The sequence below is a fragment of the Danio rerio genome, chromosome 1 (genome assembly GCF_049306965.1).
Source record: "Danio rerio strain Tuebingen ecotype United States chromosome 1, GRCz12tu, whole genome shotgun sequence".
Lineage (NCBI taxonomy): Eukaryota > Metazoa > Chordata > Actinopteri > Cypriniformes > Danionidae > Danio > Danio rerio.
The window spans coordinates 19007511-19031743 of record NC_133176.1 but is presented as its reverse complement, the minus strand read 5'-3'; the positions used below and the strand labels follow the sequence as shown (position 1 = coordinate 19031743).

At 38.9% G+C, this 24233-nt stretch overlaps 1 protein-coding gene across 15 annotated transcripts in view; it reads right to left on the bottom strand.

Annotated features, from left to right (window-relative positions):
* fat1a (FAT atypical cadherin 1a) overlaps positions 1–24233 on the bottom strand; it is a 150315-nt gene that overhangs the window by 35984 nt on the left and 90098 nt on the right. For all 15 annotated transcript variants that reach the window (XR_012394540.1, XR_012394536.1, XR_012394554.1 and 12 more), the window contains 5 exons: positions 8925–9200; positions 8444–8654; positions 3683–7753; positions 2356–2552; positions 1768–1921 (listed from right to left, as the gene is read on the bottom strand). Coding sequence is in view for 10 of the 15 variants with exons in the window: in XM_021469232.2 (XP_021324907.1) it covers positions 1768–1921; positions 2356–2552; positions 3683–7753; positions 8444–8654; positions 8925–9200 (4909 nt within the window). In the remaining 5 variants the exon portion in view is untranslated. The remainder of the gene's footprint in view (positions 1–1767; positions 1922–2355; positions 2553–3682; positions 7754–8443; positions 8655–8924; positions 9201–24233) is intronic.

Below are 24233 nucleotides of genomic sequence, written 5' to 3'. Positions count from 1 at the left end.
GAGCAATAAATACATCATAAGTGAAAAGCTGCGGTTTCATTTTGAATAGTGACACCTACAGACATCGTCACCAAGTATAAATCAGAGATAACACTTTCTCATACATAGCAGTTGGCTTATGCATTATAGGCTTTTACATGAAACGCACATTTACCTGCCCTACTCATAACTCTCTCTTTATATAGCCGTATATATGCCTATGACATATCCATAATACACTGTGATATAGCCGGGCTCGGATTGTATCGCTTTTTCACTACAATCGCTCGCTCCCGAGTTTGTTTCAATTGAGGCGAGACCACCTTATTCAGGTGATCTCGGACCGATTGATTTGGCGCAGATCCGAGCACGATTGCTGGATTAACATATGCCAAACAAAGTGCACTAACTAGGCAAATGAGACAGGTTCCGAAACAAAAGTCTAGGTGTGAATGCACCCTGAGATGTAGAATGCACGGAAAACATTCCGCATAGAGAAACACGGAAAGCGTCCGCATAGAGAGACACTGCACGCGCTGCTGAAGATTGTGGATGTGTACAGCAGTTTGACTGATAAATATGAATTTGTAGCTAAATTTTTGTGGTGCCAAAGAGCATTTCCCATTGTTGAACTTTGAGCATATTACATTCAGAGATGTTGTTTCTCACAGAGATGTTATGTTCACACATCTACATTACATATCAACTAAAGTTTAAAATATGATATCAGAGTGGGCCACCCCTTTAAAAATGTTTCAGAAAAAAGTCTCTTATGCACATTAGGCTGCATTTATTTAATAAAAAATGCAATAAAAAAGTAATACTGTTGTAGAATCTGAAATTTGTAATGACCCATGTGTGTTTTAAATGGAATCAATTCTATATTCTATTATGTTTTGCTTTAGTTTTTTCAATTATTTGCTTTGCATTGATAATTTCAGTTATGGTTATTTAATCATTAAAAAAATAGTTATTCATTTAATCATCCATTTATTAGAGTCATATTTTTTATGTCTATCATTTATTACACTTATCATTTATTGATTTGATTTCTTTATTTTATGTATTTCTTATTACTTGTCCTGCTTTTAGGGCTTTTTCCATTGCTTAGTAATAATTTGATGTTCCTCTGCACTGATATGAGATTTGAGGGTATGTCTCTAATTCAAGGTCTTGTGGCCTGATGTATAATAACATCTGTTTTGTTTGTGCTGTTCAGACGAAGTATGAGAGCACACCGAAACACACCCAACAATGATTATTCAATAAACCCTGCTCTTTTATTATCATCACTTCGTCTCCTGCTTCTGCTCTTCTCTGACTTCCTTCCACAGTCGACTCCTATATTGATAGTAGACTGCTAATTCAGCTGAATACTGGTTAACAGGTTTGGGTATTGGAAACTTTGCAGACTTGTTGTCCAAATACCTGGAGAAACTAACATTTCGTGACAAGATCTGGCGTCCGGGGCTGGATCATATTTATCTGGTGTGGAGACTGTGATCTAACACTGTGAAAGGAAAGCTCCTTTCTTGGCGGACCTTGCATAATATTCACATTAAAAACACTTATTTGTAAATTGGATAAATTGTAATTATATAATATTAATATTAATATTAATATATTAATATAAGCCATTATATAATTCACAAAATACTGTAGGATTGACACAGCTCATAATACAGATATTCAATAGGGAACACAAGCTTGCATGGGAACACAATAAAATACCCATATGCAATTTAAAAAATATTGTAATATGGATCACATGTGAACTTTAATATATACCTGTCTCTGAGTCGATGCTAAAGTGCTCTGATCCAGGCCCCAGCAGCTCGTAGGAGATCTGAGCGTTGGAACGGATGTCAGCATCTGTGGCGGAGACTTGCAGTATGAGCCTGCCGGCAGGGGAATCCTCAGGGACGCTTTCCATATAAAATGACTGGAAAGAACAGACAGAGAAACATGTGAAACCACTTCACAAATAGGGTGACAGGGCCAAAAGAGAGAAACGAAAGCATTAAGGAAGAGTTTGGTGGCAATTCTGAAGCCAAACTGGCTAAAAGATTTTCACCGCGGGAGTTCTATTAAATTAACATTATTCAAAATGAAACACAATGAGTAACAGAAGCACATTAGTCCTCACAAAACCCTCTCACAGAACAAAATCACCCTCTTTGTTTCTTAAATGCTGCATTTCACATAAGGACCTTTTCAAATCCCTCCTGACATTCTCTCTTTCTCTCTAAGTCTCGTCCCATTTAGCATGCACAGCGGGTAGGCAGAGCCCTCCCCTTAACAGACAGAATCAGACTACATGACATTTTGCTGCAATGCACTTCCCACACACACATCCCCACAAAACTAACATCATACCTTCTCACAAATTGGGCTGTTGTCATTGGCATCCAAGACCTTGACTTCAACCACGGCCTTGGCTGTGAAGGTCCCATCAGTGGCTGTAATGTTCAGCAAGTAATTGTCCTTCTCCTCCCTATCGAGTGGTTTCCGCACTGAAACCTTCCACTCGCCTTGAGTATGCTCAATGGCAAACTGTCCCAAGGGGTCTCCACCTTTAGAGAGCAAACATGAGAAATGCCAGTCAAACTAATGAACATAAACGGCTGTTAAAATGCCTCTATATTTGTGTGGTTTCCTGTTGTGTGCTTAGAAGCTATAGTAAAGGATCAATCTGTGTTCATAATTCACAGGTTTCACATCTGTGCAATGACTTCTCCAGAAGCTTTGATTCTTGTTTGGTTGGATTTCACATTATTAACACATATGTAAATAAGTGGCAGTGTGACTTGCTATGCCAATTTCTGTCATCACTCTACGGTCATGTGAAGATGACTGGATGTAATTAGACTGTTTTCTGTGCCAAGAAATGCTCATCCCATCTCCTGCTTGGCATCAACGTTCATGCTAATTAATTATCACCAGAGCTGAAATATTCCCGCTTGGTTTTCAGAAACGACATTGGGAAAATAATAACATTTCCTATTTAGAATGTCTATACATTCTTTAAGCAAAAATTATTTTTAACACACATTAAAGAATAGTTTAGAAAAAGAATCTAAAGTTCCTTGAAGGTTTAATGTAAAGAGCCTGTGAGTTTGGTCCAATGTTAAGTCAATGGGATTTGAAGTCCCTATGTTTTAAATGAAAGTTTTTTCACCATTGTAAGTCAATGGAAAACATTGGGGCACTCTAGCACCCCAGAGGTACAACTTACACCCCAGTTTAATATGTAGATTAATACAGTCTGGCAGCCTCTTAAATTGTGGAAGATCACATGTTTCTAAAATTTCTTTGGTCAAAAAAGTTTGGTCCAATATTAGGTCAATGGGATTTTTCAGAGTTTCCGGGTCAGTTTCTGGAAAACTCAAAGCCAGATCAGTTTAAAAACATAAAGTAACTTGAGTCAGACTAGTCTAAAGGCCTGGTCGAAGTTTGGTGGTCTTAGGATTAAAGCCCTAGGACAAGAAGGGGTTGGTAAATTTTTTGCTCAGAAAAAAAGAACAATAATACGTTTAAGTGGCATAACAATATGTTGGCTTACTTAGGCCAACATAATTACATCCCCACAAATTGCTCATTTCTAAAACATGAACAAATTATTCCATCATAAAACTGAAATTAAACCATTACTTATAATTCCCATTAAATGATAATGGCTTAAATTAAACAAGAAGTGTGTTACCTGTAATGAAGTAGCTGATTTGCTTGTTATTCTCCTCTGTGTCCAGGTCTGTAGTGCTAAGAATAGCAATGACTCCACCAGGTGGGTCATCTTCGCTTACTGTGCCCTTGTAGATCTCTGCTGTGAACTTCGGTGGGTTGTCATTCACATCTACCACTGTGACATCCACCCTGGTACTAGCCATCAGCTGAACTTTGTCTCCACGGTCGGTAGCCAAAACTGAAACTGTGTATTTATTTCTCGTCTCACGGTCAAGTTCCTTTAATGTGGTAATCCAACCGGATTCACTGTTTATGGCAAACAACTCTACAATGTCCCTTGTCTCTTGGTTGGGATCTAAATTGTAAACCACATGACCATTAGTGCCCGAGTCCAGATCTGTGGCCTTTACCTGTATAACAGAGGTGCCTCCTGGGAGATTTTCCACAACAAAAGCTTCATAAGGGTTTGACTCAAAGAGAGGTCGATTATCATTGACATCCTTGACCTGAATGCTAATGTCCACAGCGGAGACAACTTTGCTTCCCTCATATTCACTTTGGGCTTGTAGAGTTAGCTGATACCATTTGGTGCTCTCATGGTCAAGCTTCTTGTCCAGCTTTAAAGATCCTGAACTGGGGTCAACGACAAATACCTCATCCTGGTTGCTCTCAGGAGTATTCCCTTTCACCAGGCTATAAAAGACTGGCTGATCACTTTCGGCCTGAATAACATCTATTTCTGAACCAAGAGAAAGGTCTTCTTCTATGGCAAATCTGTAGTGGGACTCTATGAACTTTGGCACTGGGACCTCAGGAGCAAGAATTTTGACGTAGACAGGAACAACAGAAGACTTTGTGGGATTTCCACCATCTTTTGCTCGTACAAGAAATGTGTACATTTGGTTCTCCAATCCAATGAGGCTTTCCTTTGTTACAATGACACCACTGAACTGGTGGATTTCAAAGTTCTCCTCAACATTGTCTGCATCAGTTTCAATAGAATAGGTGATATCTGCATTACTTCCTTCATCCATGTCTGATGCTGCAATCTTAAGTATGGTTGTTCCTCTTGACACATCAGACGCAACATTAACTCTGTAATCAGCAGCTCTGAACTGTGGGGCATTATCATTAATATCTGTTAAGATCACATTCACAGTGCAGAAGCCAACTTTGCCACCACCGTCTTTAGCAATCAAAGAGATCGGAATCACTTTCTCCAATGCGTTCTCACGGTCAAGACTTTCCAAAGTAAAAATCTCTCCATTCTCAGAGATTGAAAACTTGTCTTTAGCAATGTCATTGACTATATGGTAGGTAAGTCTTCCATATGTTCCTGAGTCATCATCTGTCGCTTGGGCTTCAGCCACCAGTGTTCCAACAGGTGAGTTTTCAAGAAGCTCGACCACATAATCCACCTGGTTGAAGGTAGGATTGTGGAAGTTGGCACTTATAACATTGACTTTCACGATGGCTGAACTTCTAAATACACCATCTGATACAGACACATTGATATTGTAGAGAGATTCCATATGAGGTTTACGATGATTTGATATGACTAAAGCCCCAGTGTTTGGATCCATTGCAAAGTTTTGTCCTTCATTTCCAGACAAAATTGAAAATTCAAGTTTTCCACTATCAGAGATGTCAGCATCGGAAGCCTGTACTTGGGTGACAAAGTGGCCACGGGGTGCTAGTTCACTCACTGTAGCTTCATAGACATTCTGGGAGAACACTGGAGTGTTGTCGTTAAGGTCCATTACATCAATTAACACCATAACTTCACTTGAAAGAGCAGGCACACCACCATCCACTGCTCTAATTAACAGCCTATGTGAAGGTTTTTCTTCATGGTCAAGCATCCGAGTTGTCCAGATTGTGCCTGTGTCACGGTCGATGCTAAAGTAATCAAAGCTCTTATCTTTATCTTCAACAATCTGGTAAAAGAGCACTTTGTTGTTACCAGTGTCAGCATCTGTCGCTGAGACTTCTAATACGGATGTCCCTATCACTGATGCTTCCGAAAGACTTGCATTGTACAGTTTGGTATGGAACACAGGTGGGTTGTCATTAACATCTTCCAAGATTATGTCAACAAACACTTCAGCTTTGGCACCAGTTAGCGAGTCAGTGGCCCTCACACTAAGTTTATAGGCTGGGTGGGTCTCAAAATCCAAAGTTTTTACAACCTGGATCACACCAGTATTGAAGTTGATAGTGAACTGATTGAGAGGGTCCCCTTCTGTGATCGTGTAAACAATTCTAGGCCCTTCGGAGTCATTAGCCTGGATGTGTACAATAGGTGTTAGTAGCTGTATGTTCTCTGGAATTTCCAGACTGTAGAATGCTTTCTCAAACACAGGCATAGCTTTGTTTACAACCAATATTGGGACTTCAACAGATGAGGAAAGTGCCGGTTCACCTCCATCTCTGGCTACAACTGTGATGATAAATTCAGTGTTAACTGAGTCTTTGTCAAGCTTCTTTGTAAGTGAGATTTCACCATCTGTGCTGATCTGAACAAACTCATTCAACTCCTGAAGGTGGTAGTTGATCTCAGCATTTTCATTAATATCAGCATCAACAGCTGTCACCTTGGTGATGATGTGGTCCACATCTGCATCAACTTGCACTAGTGCCTGATAAGGTAAATTGACAAACACAGGTGGGTTGTCATTGACATCCTCAATTATCACAGTGACGAGGACATGGGCTACATCAGGTGACTTGTCATCTCTGGTCACCTCCACCACAATATCAAATACACCTTGCTCTTCTCTATCAAAAGGTGTGCCTGTAGAGGAGAGTACTCCTGAAGTTCGGCTTATTGTAAATCTCTTATCAGGATTCAGAATGGTATAAAACAAAGGTTCATTGACTTGGTTTCCCACTGCCGCAATTACAGCTAAAGTCTTCTTCTCTGAGGAATTTTCTGGCACGAATGCCTTGTATGATTCTTGGGTGAACCGAAGAGTACTCTCCTTATTCTCTCTGACATTTATTTTCACTAAGGATGTTTTAGAAAACCTGCCATCAGACACCCTCACTCTGAGCTCATACCTGCTTCTGAGCTGAGTGACATTTTGAATAGTGATAACCCCTGTGACCGGGTCCATTTTAAACTTCTCTCCAATATTGCCTTCAACAATAGAGTAAAAAAGCCTTGAATTTGGACCCGAGTCTGCATCTGAGGCATTGACTGTGATCACTTCAACTCCTTTGTAAGTTGGCACTAAGACTGTTGTTTCATATAGATCTTGGCTGAACTGAGGTGGGCAATCATTAACGTCCAGAATCTCAATAGTCACATTAGCAGCCTTCTCTGCAAAATGACGGGGAATTCCCATGTCATGGACTTGAACTGAAAAGCGAAACACTGATCTCTGTTCATAATCCAATTCACTGATGGTTCTGATTGCACCAGTGCTAGAGTCAATGGCAAAGTAATTATGGGCAAATGGCTCAACAATCTGATAGACAAGCCTCGAGTTAGCATCACGATCAGTGTCTAAAGCACGGATGACAAGAGGTGTGTTGTCTTTGGTGAGGACTACACTGTTGACTGGAGAAGACTCACTGACCATTCCAGCAAATTGATCTTGAATAAAAACAGGCGCATTATCATTTTCATCCTTTAAGTGAATCAGTAGAGTAGTGTTACTAGCCAGCCCGGCCATGTTGGTTCCCTGAATGGTTAGTTTGTATGATGGAATGGTCTCATAATCCAGAACTGAATGGGTAACAACAACTCCAGAGTTAGGGTTGATGTCAAATGCTCCATTCACATTTCCATCTTTGATCTGATAGAAAACTGATGATTGGCTGTTGGCAGTGACCAGACTTACGAAGGCTCCAGGCAGAACAGTTTCGCTGACTTCAGCAGAAAACTCCTTCTCTGCAAATTTAGGGATGGCATTGTCAGAAATAGTGACTGTTATGTCGACAGCAGCTGTACCACTAAGTGGCGGTGTTCCTTTGTCAGAGGCTTTCACAGTTAGTTCAAATCTGTTCTTGTTGTTACGGTCCAGCTCCTTTGCCACAGTGATGGTTCCCAGGACAGGATCAATGGCAAATGAATTGGCTACGTTTCCTAAGGAGGAAAGATGACAAAGATGCATTACACAGGCAAAACGGTTTCGATTTTCCTCTTCAGAACTCTTTAGAACTCATTATTTTATATCTTTGGTGTCAAACTTGGCTTTTTCAAAGACTAAAGTAAACAAAAATCCTGTATAAATTGATTAAACTAGACAAAATCCTTTTTTTGTGCAAATCTGTTTGCTTCATTTATAATGAATATTTTAGTTTGCAGTTAGCTGGAAAAAAAGAACATGACTATGTTGCCATAGACTATTCAGCAGCCCGAACATCAGCCATTCAGTATGTGATCTGAACAATGTTTGCCATCTCTCTCACACTCACAACACATTTCAAATAGCTTCTGTAATCTCAGACATTTCAAATATGTGCATTCTCAAAAGGCTACTCAGCGTCATTTCTGTGCTATGCCTGTCTTTCAAAACTCTCACAGTTTGGTGAACTGCAGGACCCTTGGCTGCCATGTTCAATATCTCCCACATTTTTAACTCTAAGAGGCTGCATGGCTCACCGATATCCCAAGTTCGAACAAAGATGACATGACAGGCTTTGAAACTTATGGTCTGTTTCTGAAGGTTTCATGTTCAGACATTTTTATATATCTCATAAATATATGCAACATGTAGTCTCCTGGATAAACTGGATGAAAGTCAAAAGCAATCAAATCAATCAGATGGACTACCTGACTCAATGCTGTAGATGATCTCAGCATTCTGGCCTTTGTCCTTGTCAAGAGCAGAGACCTGAAGCACTGCAGAGCCGGTGGCAGCAGACTCAAACACTCGGCCCACATACGGCGCACCAGAGAACCAAGGTGCGTTGTCGTTGGTGTCTTGCACATTTACAATCACACGCACCAGGTTCCTCTTCACAGGGATATCTTGATCTCGTACCTGCAGCGAGGAAGGCAGAATAGGGGGGAATATAAGCAATTCTCCAGTTATTTCAAGACTTTAATTATCAGCGTGTGTGAAACACATCAAACACTTTAGATGCAAGCCCTTAGGAGTTCTGCCTCCATGTCGATTGAATTAAAGGGAAAACAAACTGCCAGGATAGTTTACAGTGATGGATGGCTGACTGGCTGAACATTTCTAACTTAGACAGAAAAATCAATTGTACAGATGAAGCTGTAAAGAAGGTGGCAGACCACATGATCTTACCATGACAGTTAGTGTATGCTGGTGCATGGTCTCATGGTCTAATCTCTCTGCTGTGTACAACACCCCAGTTCCGGGATCAAGCCTGAACTTCCGTAAACTGAATGGGTCAGTGCTGCTGAGGAGGGTGTATGTTAGCTTGTTCTTCTCATCCTGGTCTGTAGCAGTAATCCGTAACACTTCAGTCTCAGGTGGGGTGTCCTCAGAGACATCCACTTCATACTTTGGTTTAGAAAACTGGGGACGATGGTTGTTGGTGTCGATCACTTTAATAAGAACCTTTAAAAAAAAAAAACAAAGTTAATATTGGAAAAAATATATATTTATATTACAATAGTTTCATTAATGATATGAAGTGCATTTCATCTGAACTACATTACAATGATTAAATTGTTCAAATGCAAATAAGAATAGCTTTTAACAAGTAACATCAAGACATCTAGCCAACTGAGATCACTGTAAGAGGGGGACGCAAACCTGATTTCACCAAGTAAGACATGTTCCTGGATTAACATCTATGCTGATCATCGTACAACATTCCAATCAGCCAATCAGAATTACGGGATACGTTTACCATATATGTTAAGTTTAGGCTTAGGCTAGGTTTATGCACGTCTACATGAATTTTATCCAATCATTTGCTATTATTCGCCTCTGATTTTGTAAATACTTTACAGTTATAGTTGGGTTTATGTGTAGGGAATAGGCATGGGTTACATTTTTTTACAAAAATTATGTTTTAGGTTCAACATAGATCCAGGATTGCATTGTACTTGGCAAAATCATAACATACAAGAGGAGGAACAGAAATATGGTGAACAAAAGGTATTTTCAACACACTATTAAATGTTTATTCATATTTTCATCGAGGTATAACAATAGTACATTGCTTTTGTGTCTGACTTCATGTACTCTGATAGCAATGCCAGATGGCACAGATCTCACCTTCACTAACAATATGGAAATTTTATTGGGATATAACATTTTGTTCTTCAAATGATACTATGACATGATTGGTTACAACCTTTTTTCCCCATTATATAAAGCTACTAATAGCGCTAAAAGTAAGATACAGGATAAACATAACTTAATTCATAAGTCATAAGATTATAAATAGCCATGAAATACAGCACTGCCCAGGAAAAACAAGACGTGTATAAGAGACTGACTTTTAAATGTGTCCTTAATGTATAAAAGAACCTAACAATTGTGTTAAAACATCAACAAATTCACCTACAATAAAATATGTTTACATTAGAACAAAACAACAGGGACAAAAAAAGGAAAATCTAACAAAGCAAATTAAATTTTTAATTGGAATGACTGTTACTTGTCTCTAAATTTTTATATTTGTACTGCAGATGCTTTTAAAAGGATAAATTAAAAGACAAAAACTTATTTCTTTGTGCCTGTCAGCTTAGGCAAGCTGTTACCCTCTTAAAAGGAAGTTGTGTCTAATTCATCCCCTTTAAAGCACTGACGTCTTTCATCAAAGCGCTGCTTTTGTAACAAACGAATTGCTTTCAACAATATATTTCGAGACAATTACTACTAGTTCTCAAATCATCAGCTGGCATAAGGTTATGCATAATCTGTAGGTCTTGGTTTGTTTAGAAGTACTATGAGAGCTATGTGCAAACTTGAATAAAAATGATCTGCTTGTTAAGATATGATGAATTAATACTGTTCCTACTCCAATTAAACCCTTGTGTACTGTTCAAATTTACTACCCTTTTGTTAGGTTTGGGATAAAAATGCTGTAAAAATGCATCATATATATATATATATATATATATATATATATATATATATATATATATATATATATATATATATATATATATATATATATACAGTTGAAGTCAGAATTATTAGCCCCCCTAATTTTTAGACCGCTTGTTTATTTTTTCCCCAATTTCTGTTTAACGGAGAGAAGATTTTTTTCAACACATTTCTAAACATAATAATTTTAATAACTCATTTCTAATAACTGATTTATTTTATCTTTACCATAATGACTGTAAATAATATTTGACTAGATATTTTTCAAGACACTTCTATACAGCTTAAAGTGACATTTAAAGGCTTAACTAGGTTAATTAAGTTAACCAGGCAGGTTAGGGGCTAATTATTAGGCTATTAATTAGGCTAATTATTGTATAACAGTGGTTTGTTCTGTACATTATCGAGAAAAAATATAGCTTAAAGGGGCTAATAATTTTGTCCCTAAAATGGTCCATAAAAATTGAATATATATATATATATATATATATATATATATATATATATATATATATATATATATATATATATATATATATATATATATATATATATATATATATATAAACAGTTAAAGTCAGAATTATTAGCCCCCTTTGAATTTTTTTCTTCTTTTTTAAATATTTTCCAAACGATGGTTAACAAAGCAAGGAAATTTTCACAGTATGTCTGATAATGTTTTTCTTCTGTAGAAAGTCTTATTTGTTTTATGTTGGGAAAAATAAAAGCAGTTTTTAACTTTTTAAAGACAATTTTAGGGACAAAATTATTAGCCTCTTTAAGCTATTTTTTTTTCAATAGTCTACAGAACAAACCATCATTATACAATAACTTGCCTAATTACCATAAACTGCCTAGTTAATTAACCTAGTTAAGCCTTTAAATGTCACTTTAAGTTGTATAGAAGTGTCTTGAAAAATATCTAGTCAAATATTATTTACAGTCATCATGGTAAAGATAAAATAAATCCATTATTAGAAATGAGTTATTAAAACTATTATGTTTAGAAATGTGTTGAAAAAATCTGCTCTCCGTTAAACAAAAATTGGGGGAAAAAGAAACAAGCGGTCTAATAATTCAGGGGGGCTAATAATTCTGATTTCAACTGTATATATATTTTAAATTTCAGTGCTGTATAAAACTAGTAAATGTTTTAAATGACAGGATTTGAACTCTTCAATTGCCAATTTCACAAATAATGTCACTGATTTGATGAAAAACGCACACAAAATTACATGTTTTCAATAAATATAGTAGTTAAGGATTGGATTTATTTTCACCTTTTATTAAAGTCTTGGACATGTGAATGATTAGTAACAACATTGGCTTTGATGCATTGTTAGATTTTCATTTTTTCTCTCTAATTTACTGTTGGTGGCTGTTTTTGCCCCATCGACTCCCATTATAACCACAACTGATGCTGCATAAATATAATCTTTGTGTTTATTGACTCCGTGTAGTTCTGAGAGCTGAGATGCATAGTTTGATTTTCTCAAACACATCAAGGTAAGTGCGTAAAGGACACTCTCACGCACTCACTGATACACATACACACACTTTAATTTGCTGCTATACTCCATATAAAAGTCTTAGCTAAAAGGTTAACGGTGCAAACAGATGATCAAAAGTAAAAATTACCAATTTTACCTCTTTCCAAAAGGGAAAACCTCCAACAATCATTATGTTAATTGTTATGGTTTTGCAATAAAAAATGTGGTTATAATGGAAGTCAAAACAGCCCCTAACAGTAAATTAGGGAGAAAAACTGAAAATCAATCAAAATCTATGCATCAAAGGCAATGTTGTTTCACATGTCCAACACTGTGATAAAAGGTAAAAAAAAATCTAGTCCTCAATTACTCTTTATATTGAAAACACGTCATTGTGTTTTTCACTTCTTGTTTTTTTTTTTCACCAAATCAGTTACTTCATTTAAGAATTTCCCAATTAAAGAGTAAAAATCCTCCAATCTTCTAAGCAATTTAGTAGTTTTGATCAGGACTGAGGTTGATTAACAGATTTATGCAAAAAAAAAAAAAAAAAAAAGAAAGAAAGAAAGAAAGAAAATATTTATCTGTTGCATTTTTTCAGCAGTTTAATTTACTGGATGTTTTCATCCTGAACATAACAAAAGGGTAGTATATTTGCCTAGAGTGTATCGTTGAGTTCTTCAAAAAATTTCAAAGCATTTTCTCAAAATATGTGTTAAAATAAGATTTGTCACACAAAAAATCATTCTTCTAGCTGAACCATAAAAAAGGTTCTGGCTATATTAAGACTCAAAATCACACCAGAGTGGATAAAAACCTCCCCAACAGTACATAAGGGTTAAGTGAGAATCCTCAACCTGTCTTTATGAGCACCATTCATTTTTAGCACATCTTTAAGATAAGCTTTCGCCAGATGAGACTACATTAAAGAGATAAGATTAATCTCATGATTCAATTTATTTTTCTTATTTAATAAGTGTTTATTAGCAAGGTGTGTTTTTTCTGATAGAGCATTTTAAACAAAAATAGCAGTGCATGATGCAAGACTTCAAGAATTTAAATATAATCACTGCCATTATACATCAGCTACATACAGTATTTTTAAATCAACAGTATATTAGTTGTTAAAGCGATAAGAACATAAGAGTTCTTACTTTATTTCTAATTTATGTTTGCAGTGCCATGCAACCCTCAGGGGATGAGAACTCAGATCATGTGTGCTTTGATATTTAACCAATCAATACTTAAAACAAATCAGGCAATCATTGAAATGCATGCTTACTTAAGGCTTACAATCAAAATGTTAGCAAACCGACATGAATCCAAATGAGTTGTGGCTGCTTGTGATAGCACTGCATGTTGACATTTTCTTTGGTGAGAAATGATTGTATCGGGAATGCAGAAGGATGTTTCATTAACGGTTAAAAGTTCTACAACCGGTGAAATGCCAAGGTTGTTTCGCTGAATACTTATGAGCATTTTGACGTTTTAGAAATTGCCAGCACACACACTTCTTATATGCAGGCTGATGGCTGCTGACAGACAAAAACATATATTTATCTTCTTTATTTTACTTTTAAATCAAAGTACATCATCCATCTATTAGCCTTCTGGGTAAGATTTGTGATATTGGGAAATTCAACACTACCAGATATGTGCATTTTAGAATGTTTGTGTGCGTGAATACTTGTTAGTATGTGACATGTCAGGACACAGAATTGTTAAATGACATGGGCATGACAGGAATTACAAGAGAAGGTGGCTTTTGAGGACATTGCACTTGGGTTTATATTTCAAAAGTGTTATAAATCATACAGAACTTAAATTTTTTTTTTTCAGAAAGTAAAAGAATGTGGGGTTAAGCAATAGCGTCGAGCTACAGGGCAGTAGAAAATCCATTTTGTACAGTATAAAAACTATGGAAACCTATGGAATGTCCAAACAATACACAAAAACAAAGCCTGTGTGTAAAAATTAGCTCTGTTCATACAATAACACTTTTATAAAGTCAAGATGGAGAAACAAAGAAGTTAAATGTATTGTATTGATAGAGTTTACATGCATGCCGGCCATAGGGGGGCACTGTTTAACACAAAAAAAAGAAAAAAAAAAAGTTACAGCTCTGTGGGTACACTGATTCAAACCAGAATCCTCACAAATGGATTGGCCACATATGTGTCCCTGTAGTCACATATGTTTTCAAGTGACTAGTCAGGGAGTGAAAGTTGGAAGCTGTAATATTTATGCATTTGACAGACGCTTTTATCCAAAGAAAATCTAAAACAGTGTTACTGCTTGACTGGGACAGCTTATTTACAAATGCTAAATTCATAGGAATTAAATCTGCTTTTTAAAATAATAAAATAAATAATTTAAGAAACATATTCTCATATACTTTATACCTGGGTTGAGTGGCTGTGCTAAAACATTGTATTGTGTGGCCGATTCATTTAAGAGATTTATTTATTTACTTATTTATTTTTATATGCAAGTAATAGTTAACTTCAGCAAAACTTGCATCTAATGTTTTGTTTTATTCACTTCAAGAGTTCCTATGTTTGTTGTAGGTGGGGCTGTAAATAGTGTAACACCGGGTGAAAGTTAAAGCTTCCCTCTGTGTGCCCGCGCTCAGTCGCGTGGTGCACGCAGATGGTGAAGCAGAGGTAATTTTCGCTCTCCTCTAATCCTACAATTATTATCCCTTTGCAGTCACAATTATTTTATTTTGACACTAAAATGCTGTTTAGGGTTTCTGTTGTAATGTGTATTGTTGTGATGAGTATATTTTACTTTAAATGGTGTGTTTATTGTGATTTTAGAGTTTTCATTTGCACGTGTATTTTTCATGTAGGATTGAGAGGGTTTCCAGTGTTAAACTATACTGACTGTGCCTCACTGTTTTGTTAAGGTATGTTGTTTTGGTTATTGGCTTGTTATTTTAAGGATTCAAATATGTAAATCAGTTTAAATTACAGTAATGGTGTCATTTAATTGTGTCATGGCAGATTTTCAACTAATAATTTAATTAATGCAAACAAAAAGGGTTTTATTTTATCAGTGATCAAAAGAAAATTAATGCAATTTACAATTAACAGTTATTTAATGTTACATATTTTATTTATATTATGCAATTTATGTGATTTTGTTTTTATTGGCATTTAAATGTTTAAAATAGTAAAATACATATTTCTCTGTGTGCCTGCTCAGTCGCGTGGTGCACGCAGATGGTGAAGCAGAGGATTGAGAGGGTTTCCAGTGTTAAACTATACTGACTGTGCCTCACTGTTTTGTTAAGGGAATAAATCAGTGTTTCTCCACCTCATCTGTGTGTGTGACCGTGTTTGAGAGGGAAGTCCATTTGAAGTCTGCTACATCTAACTGGTGCCGTGACCCGGATCCATTGGTCAGCCGCAGCCGATCGCCGGGGTCAAGCAGTGTGCTGAGACGTCCTGGTGCTGTACCGTGTGACAAGGATCTACGCAGCAGATATTCAAGTGATTCCCATTGGACATTCGCACACACATACGTCGTTATTCGTCTACAACGAACTATACACAATTACACACATTTTACACATACACATTTTGGACATCAGCATACATTGGACATTAACATTTATTTGGTGACTTGATTTTTCATTTAATGCTATATTCTGATTTGAGATTTTGTACATTTGGTTATTTTGGGTTTACATATTCTCAAGTTTAAGTTGTAATAGTAACTCATAATTCAGTTTGTGGTATCATTAATAATGGCTGAAAAGGGACAAAATACATCGGATTTATTCACACCATTAGGTGGGAGGGGTAGAGGTTTGTACAGAGTTGAAGGGAATACAGGAGCCACACCAAAATTGTTATTTCCCAGTTCAGTTTCGTTACCAGAGGTGAGCCCGTGTCCTGATTTAGCGCAGCCAGCATGTTCAACCCCTTCTGACAGTAACAACAATGTCACTCAGCAATTAATAGATCTGATAGGAGAGCTGGGTAGTCAGATTGGTGAATCCATAGCCGGTCGCTTGTTAGCTAGCCAAAATGTCGCTAACACAACACCCACAACTACAACACAGTTAGGGCAACCTTCACTCGAAACTTCTAAGGTTAGTTTTATAGTGAGATCAGACATTAAAGAACCACCAATGTTTAAGGGTGATGAGAGTGACAAGTACACTGTCAATGAGTGGATAGATGTAATGGAGTTGTATCTGCAGAAGAGTAGCTGCCCTGAAGCAGAGAAAGCAAGCACTATCCAAAGTCATCTCCTTGGAAGAGCCAAAAATATTATTAAAGTAGGGCTTAAAAGCACTGGTTCAGTTAGTGTTGAGAAAATCTATGATATGCTAAGACACTACTTTAGCGACCACCCTGTGTCCCTTTTGCCACTGGCAGATTTCTACGCCACTCAGCCTAAATTTAAGGAGAGCCCTGTAGATTACTGGGTGAGATTAAATTCTGCAGCAGAGCGGGCTAACAGTCATTTACAGCGCAGTGGCAGTAACATGGAAAACATGAATGCAGAAGTGGCCATGATGTTCATACGAAACTGTCCTGACCCTGAGCTATCTAGTGTGTTCAAATGCAAACCTATGAGCAAATGGTCTATTGAGGAAATCCAGGAAGCTATTGATGAACATCAGAGAGAAAACCAATGTCGTAGAATCCCCAATACAGTCAAGCCCCACACCCTCCATGTATCTACAGCTAAGGCAGTTCCTGTTTTAGAGGAAGTAAAAGAAAGTGAATTAACTGCTGCTAATGCTACAGCGTGCACACCCAGTAGTCATTCTGAAGCTAAAGTGTCCCAGTCTAATTCTGAAGCATTGGAACGTGTCCTCAACATGCTGGAGAGAGTGTTGGAACGAACCAGCCAGCCCGCACATAATTCTCCAGGGTCCTTTCAGACACATAGGGCTCGCTTTTCCTCTTGTCGTGTTTGTGGAGATCCAGCACATTCCACCCGTTCACATTGCATGCGAGAGAGGCGGTGTCTAAACTGTTTGAGGGTCGGACATCAGCGTAGAGACTGTCCTAATGTGGTGGAAGCAACCCCGCAGCCAACTGGTACCTCACACTCTCAGGGAAACGAGTATGCTCGCATTGGAGAGGGGACAATGTGAGCATGGAGAATGAAACCCTCATTGACAAGGATGAACTTCAGATATTTGAGGAAAGCTGTAAGGCAACCCCTGATAAAAATGTACTTTTTCAAAATGTGATGAAGTTGGAAAAAGCTGACAGTCTGTTTTACACCGATGTCTCTATTGTAGGAGCAAACGTTACATTACGTGCACTTCTTGATAGTGGGTCTATGGCCTGTACCATAAACAAGGAAGCTGAGTGCAAGTTAAAGAGTGCAGGGGTTGTTCTTACATCAAGTGAGAAAAGACCAGATATCATCCTTGTCGGTTGTGGTGGAGTCAACGTTCAGCCTGAAAGTATTTGTCACCTCGAGATAGAAGTGTATGGATATGTGGTCAATGTTCCAATGTTAGTTGTCCCTGGTCAGCGAGATGAAATGATCCTGGGTACTAATGTCATCAAATACATTGTTAGCCAGATGAAAAATGTGCAGGGCTATTGGCATGTTCTGAGTCATCCAGAAAGTTCAGGAAATGATGATATCGCACAGTTCTTGAACATGTTGTCTGGCCTCCACAGATGGAAAGGAACTGAAATGCCTACTAAAGTAGGGACAGCTAAACTTACCCAAGCTGTAGTGTTGTGTCCCCAGCGAGAGCACCTTGTATGGGCCAAGTTACCTGCCAATGTGCCTATCTCAGAAGGAAGTGCCGTTCTCGTTGAGCCTGCTAAATCACACTCAAGCAAGAATGTTGTTATTGGCCGTGTTGTGGCATCAATGAGTAGTGATGGATGGGTGCCAGTCAAAGTTCTAAATGCTAGTGACAAGCCTGTGACATTACGGAGGAATGCAAAAATGGCAGACGTATCCCCTTGTATAGCCCTCGAGGACCTGGACTTGAGCCCCCAATTGCCAGCCAGTCATGAGCTGATATCCTCCAGTCAAGTTACCATTTGCATGGATGACAATGCCACGTCTTCTGACTCAAGATCTCCCAACAGACTTGACTCGTTTGGCCTAGGTGACCTCAACATAGAGGCATGCGAAGTGTCCCAGTATTGGAAGGAAAAGCTTGTGCAGCTGATCTGCAAGTATGAAGACGTGTTCTCAAAAAACAAGTTGGATTGTGGCAAGGCGAATGGTTTCTACCATCGTATACATCTAGTTGACAATCGACCCTTTAGGCTTCCTTATAGACGAGTGCCACCAGCGCACTATCATAAGCTCAGACATGTTCTTTCAGAAATGGAGGAGCTTGAGATCATTCGTAAATCCTCTAGCGAATGGGCCTCCCCATTGGTGCTTGTCTGGAAGAAAAGTGGAGATCTGCGCATATGTGTCGACTATCGATGGTTGAATGCCCGCACTACTAAGGATGCTCATCCCTTGCCACACCAGGCAGACTGTCTAGCTGCGCTGGGTGGAAACGCCATTTTCAGTGCCATGGATCTCACTTCGGGATTCTATAACATAGAGATGGCAGAAGAAGACAAAAGATTTACTGCTTTTACAACGCCTATGGGGCTTTATGAGTTTAACAGACTTCCTCAGGGTTTGTGCAACAGTCCTGCAAGTTTTATGCGACTCATGATGCATGTATTTGGAGACCAGAACTTCCTGACTTTACTATGTTATCTGGATGACCTTTTAGTATTTGCGCCGAACGAGAGTGAAGCACTGAAGAGGCTTGAGTTGGTGTTTATTCGATTGAGGGCTCATGGCTTGAAGCTTGCTCCAAAAAAATGTCACTTGTTACGTCGGAGTGTGCAGTTTCTAGGTCACGTGATAGACCAAAAAGGAGTATCAGCTGACCCTGATAAAGTTCAGGCTATTGCTGCGATGGATGAGAGAGATCTCATGCTGGAAGATGGGGTCACACCATCTCAGAAAAAGATAAGAGCTTTTCTTGGAATGGTTATGTTCTATCAGCGATTCATACAGAACTGCTCTAGTATAGCCAAGCCTTTATTTGCATTGACTGCCGCGCCAAAGGGACAAAGGAACAACGGAGCAAAATTGTCTCATTGGAGGAAGCTAAGCCCAAGCGACTGGAAAAGTGAACAGCGTGACTCTTTTAATATGCTGAAGTCCGCTCTCCTAGAAACAGTGGTGCTTGCACACCCAGATTTCAATCGTCCATTCATTCTATCAACGGATGCTTCGCTGGATGGATTAGGCGCAGTACTTTCTCAGATCCCTGAAGGTGAGACTAGAGCCCGTCCTGTGGCATTTGCCAGCAAGGCCCTCACACGTGCCCAAAGCAATTATCCCGCTCACCGTTTAGAGTTTTTGGCTCTAAAGTGGTCCATCTGTGAAAAGTTCAGCCATTGGTTGAAAGGTCATTCTTTTGCAGTATGGACAGACAACAACCCGTTAACCTACATCTTAACGAAGCCAAAGCTTGACGCGTGTGAGCAGAGATGGGTTGCTAAGTTAGCACCATATAATTTCAGCATTCAGTACATCCCAGGGAGCAAGAACGTAGTGGCAGACGCAATGAGTCGGCAACCTTTTGTTCAGGGACGCATAAGTCAGAGACTTGTGTCTGAACCGTATGAGACCCTGATGGAGCAGGCGGAGCAGTTTAAGAAAGATGTTGTCCAACATGCATTTCGCATTAGTGCTCAGTGTCAGTCTGCTGAACCCCAATGCTTGCTTTCTTCGGATGAAGTGTCAGCCATACTGGATAGTCGGGCAGAGTGGAGTGCAGGACCAAAGGATAAAGTGCATCACTGGCTCATTCAGGACGTACACAACTTGGTCCCAGCAGGTCAGGACACATTACCAATGTTTACACTGGGAGAGCTTCAGAATAAACAGTTAGCAGACCCTGTCTTGGCCAGAGTTCTTTCTTATGTCACTCGTGGCAGAAGGCCATCAAGACGTGAGAGGACAAAAGAGGCGCCAAGGGTTCTGAAGACTCTTAAACAGTGGGAAAAACTAAAGCTCCTCGACGGGATTCTGTACCGTGTGTGTAAAGATCAGCTCACAGGAAAGAAACGATGGCAATATGTTGTTCCTACTTCACTGACTGATCAAGTCTTGACAGGGATACATGACAAAGCTGGCCATCAAGGCCAATCCAGGACACTCTACCTGGCTAGAGAAAGATTCTTCTGGGTCCAAATGGAGCGAGACGTCAGAGAACATGTTAAGTGCTGTAAGCGTTGTGTGGTGAGCAAGACGCCTGAGCCAGAAGCGAAGGCACCGCTCGAGAGTGTGAGAACAACTAGGCCTCTGGAGCTAGTGTGTATCGACTTCTGGAGTGCTGAAGATCGCAAGGGTGGCACTGTAGATGTACTAGTAGTCACAGATCATTTCACTAAGATGGCTCATGCCTTTGCATGTAGCAACCAATCTGCCAGACAGGTAGCACGTCAACTGTGGGACAGATATTTTTGCATCTACGGGTTCCCAGAGAGGATCCATGCCGATCAGGGTGCAAACTTTGAAAGTGAGTTGATCCAGGAGCTGTTGCAGTTTGCAGGCATCAAGAAGTCGAGGACGACTGCCTATCACCCTATGGGAAATGGTCTTACTGAGCGCTTTAATCGCACACTAGGCAGTATGATAAGAGCATTGCCCCCGAGAGATAAGCAAAAATGGCCTCAGATGTTACAGACGCTAACCTTCGCTTATAATTGCACCGCTCATGAATCCACGGGATATGCACCATTCTACCTGATGTATGGAAGGATACCTCGTCTGCCAGTAGATGTTATGTTTCACAGCATTGGAAGAGATGATGACATTATGGACTATGACAGCTATATTGCAAAGATGAGGGATGATCTTAAGGAGGCTCTTAACTTAGCCCAAGCAAATGCGAGAGCGAGTCAGGAACGACAGGCAGAACTCTACAACAAGGGGACAAAAGGCTGTGACATTGAGGAAGGAGATCAAGTGTTGTTGGCTAATAAGGGAGAAAGAGGCCGCAGGAAGTTGGCTGATAAGTGGGAATCTATACCCTATGTGGTGATCTCAAAAGACTCTAGATGTCACACTTTTCGCATCAAAAACACCAACACGGGTAGAGAAAAGGTAGTGCACCGTAATCTCATGCTGAAGGCCAATTTCTTGCCTCTTGAAGTGGAAGTAGGAGAGTCTTGTGACGGTTCACTATCCAGTCAAGAACAATCAGATGGAACCTTAATGGAAAGCTTAACCCAGAATGATCCTGTAGAAACAGAGCGGATCGTTGAGTGGGTGGCTTCCTTACCTGCAAAAGACGATTCAGTGAGAGGAGGATCAGACATAGGGTATCAGGAGGATCCAGTAGATTCTGGTGAGCAAAGGAAATTAACAAGCATCCAGCTCCAAGAGAGTGAAAATGATAGTACTGGAGTCAATTCTCATACCGTTCCAGCAACTCTGACAGAAGAACTCAGTGTTCCCAGAGTTGATGCAGTGCCCTGTCCAAGATCCACCAGTTCTCTGTCCATTTCCAGTGCGCCCCCTAATGTGTCTAAAATCGTAACCCAGGTACGAACACGGGCTGGTAGGTTAGTTAGACCTGTGAACAGACTGATTCAAAACATGACACAGAGAGTAAATCACAACGCTGTCGTAGGGGTTACCAAGTCACTTTTATTTTAAGAAGTTAGGATATTCGGCCAAGTCATAGGAATATAGGCAAGCAAAATAACACAGTAGTCAAGTTGAGTAGTGTAAGAGGCACTTCTTTAGCAAGGGAATATCTGGAAGCCTGATCAACTTTCATTTGTTCTTTCTCCCGGGAGGTTCGGGTAACAAGTATGTTGCATGACTAAGTGGTGTAAATTGTCAGAAATTATTTGACTTAATTGCTTCCTTATTGAATTAAAGTGTGGTAGTACAAGTTTTGTGAAGTTAAGGGGGGAGTATGTGGCCGATTCATTTAAGAGATTTATTTATTTACTTATTTATTTTTATATGCAAGTAATAGTTAACTTCAGCAAAACTTGCATCTAATGTTTTGTTTTATTCACTTCAAGAGTTCCTATGTTTGTTGTAGGTGGGGCTGTAAATAGTGTAACACCGGGTGAAAGTTAAAGCTTCCCTCTGTGTGCCCGCGCTCAGTCGCGTGGTGCACGCAGATGGTGAAGCAGAGGTAATTTTCGCTCTCCTCTGATCCTACAATTATTATCCCTTTGCAGTCACAATTATTTTATTTTGACACTAAAATGCTGTTTAGGGTTTCTGTTGTAATGTGTATTGTTGTGATGAGTATATTTTACTTTAAATGGTGTGTTTATTGTGATTTTAGAGTTTTCATTTGCACGTGTATTTTTCATGTAGGATTGAGAGGGTTTCCAGTGTTAAACTATACTGACTGTGCCTCACTGTTTTGTTAAGGTATGTTGTTTTGGTTATTGGCTTGTTATTTTAAGGATTCAAATATGTAAATCAGTTTAAATTACAGTAATGGTGTCATTTAATTGTGTCATGGCAGATTTTCAACTAATAATTTAATTAATGCAAACAAAAAGGGTTTTATTTTATCAGTGATCAAAAGAAAATTAATGCAATTTACAATTAACAGTTATTTAATGTTACATATTTTATTTATATTATGCAATTTATGTGATTTTGTTTTTATTGGCATTTAAATGTTTAAAATAGTAAAATACATATTTCTCTGTGTGCCTGCTCAGTCGCGTGGTGCACGCAGATGGTGAAGCAGAGGATTGAGAGGGTTTCCAGTGTTAAACTATACTGACTGTGCCTCACTGTTTTGTTAAGGGAATAAATCAGTGTTTCTCCACCTCATCTGTGTGTGTGACCGTGTTTGAGAGGGAAGTCCATTTGAAGTCTGCTACAATTGCAATGCAATTTGTAATTTTGTTCACATAATCAGAGCCTATATTTCATTTTGATTCAGCTTAGTCCCTTTATTCATCAGTAGTCACCACAGCCAAATGAACCGCTAACTTATCCAGCATATGTTCTTAGCACTGGGAAACCATAGGCTATATTAATTCATTTTGATTTATTTGTATGAATTTGTTTACCCTCAAACTCCACACAGAAATGCCAACTGACCCAGTCGAGGCTCGAACCAACGACCTTCTTGCTGTGAGGCGACAGAACTACCTACTGTGCCACCGCGTCATAAAATAAAAAAAAAAATTTCAGCAACCATTAAAGACTTAAGTGTCGATCTACTTAATTAAGTATACTATCCAGAAATAGCATTCATTAGTATTTAATATAAATGTTTTGACATGAATAGGTCAATGAGAAGATTTGACTTTACATAAAAAAAATGCAGTCCACTTTTTCAGCTAGGTTTTGTTCAAATAAATAGTCGGCTTAGTCCCTAGTTCATCAAGGGTCACTACAGTGGAATGAACTGCCAACTTATCCAGCATATGTTTTACACAGCACATGCCCTTCCAGCTGCAACCCTGTACTGGGAAATGCCCATACACTCTCACATGCACACACACTATGGCCAGTTAAGTTTCAATTCATCTACAACGCATGTCTTTAGACTTGTGGGGGAAGCCAGAGCTTAGGGAGGAAACGCACGCCAACACTGGGAGAACATGCAAACTCCACATAGAAATGCCAGTTGACCCAGCTGGGACTCAAACCAGAGACCTTCTTGCTGTGAGGCAACAGTGCTAAAAACTGAGCCACAGTGTCGCCCCTAAAACATTCAAGAAAAAAATAAATAAAAAGAATAAAGGTATCTTTGTTGAATGAAAAAAAAATGTTGTTAAACTGTTACTGAACACAAACACATATTAAAAAATTCACAATAAAACAAAGACATTATACTATTCAAAACTACTGACCTAGAGGTCATTATATGATGTCTGAACACTTCCTAAGGCCACATTAAAATCGTTTTTTTTTTTCACTTTACAGCATTTATTTCACAACATCACTGCCAAAAAGGGCATATAAAAATGCATAACTGTTAGCTGCCACTTGCTCTCAGCTTTAGATTAGCCTGTGTGGGTGTGAGTGTGAGTGT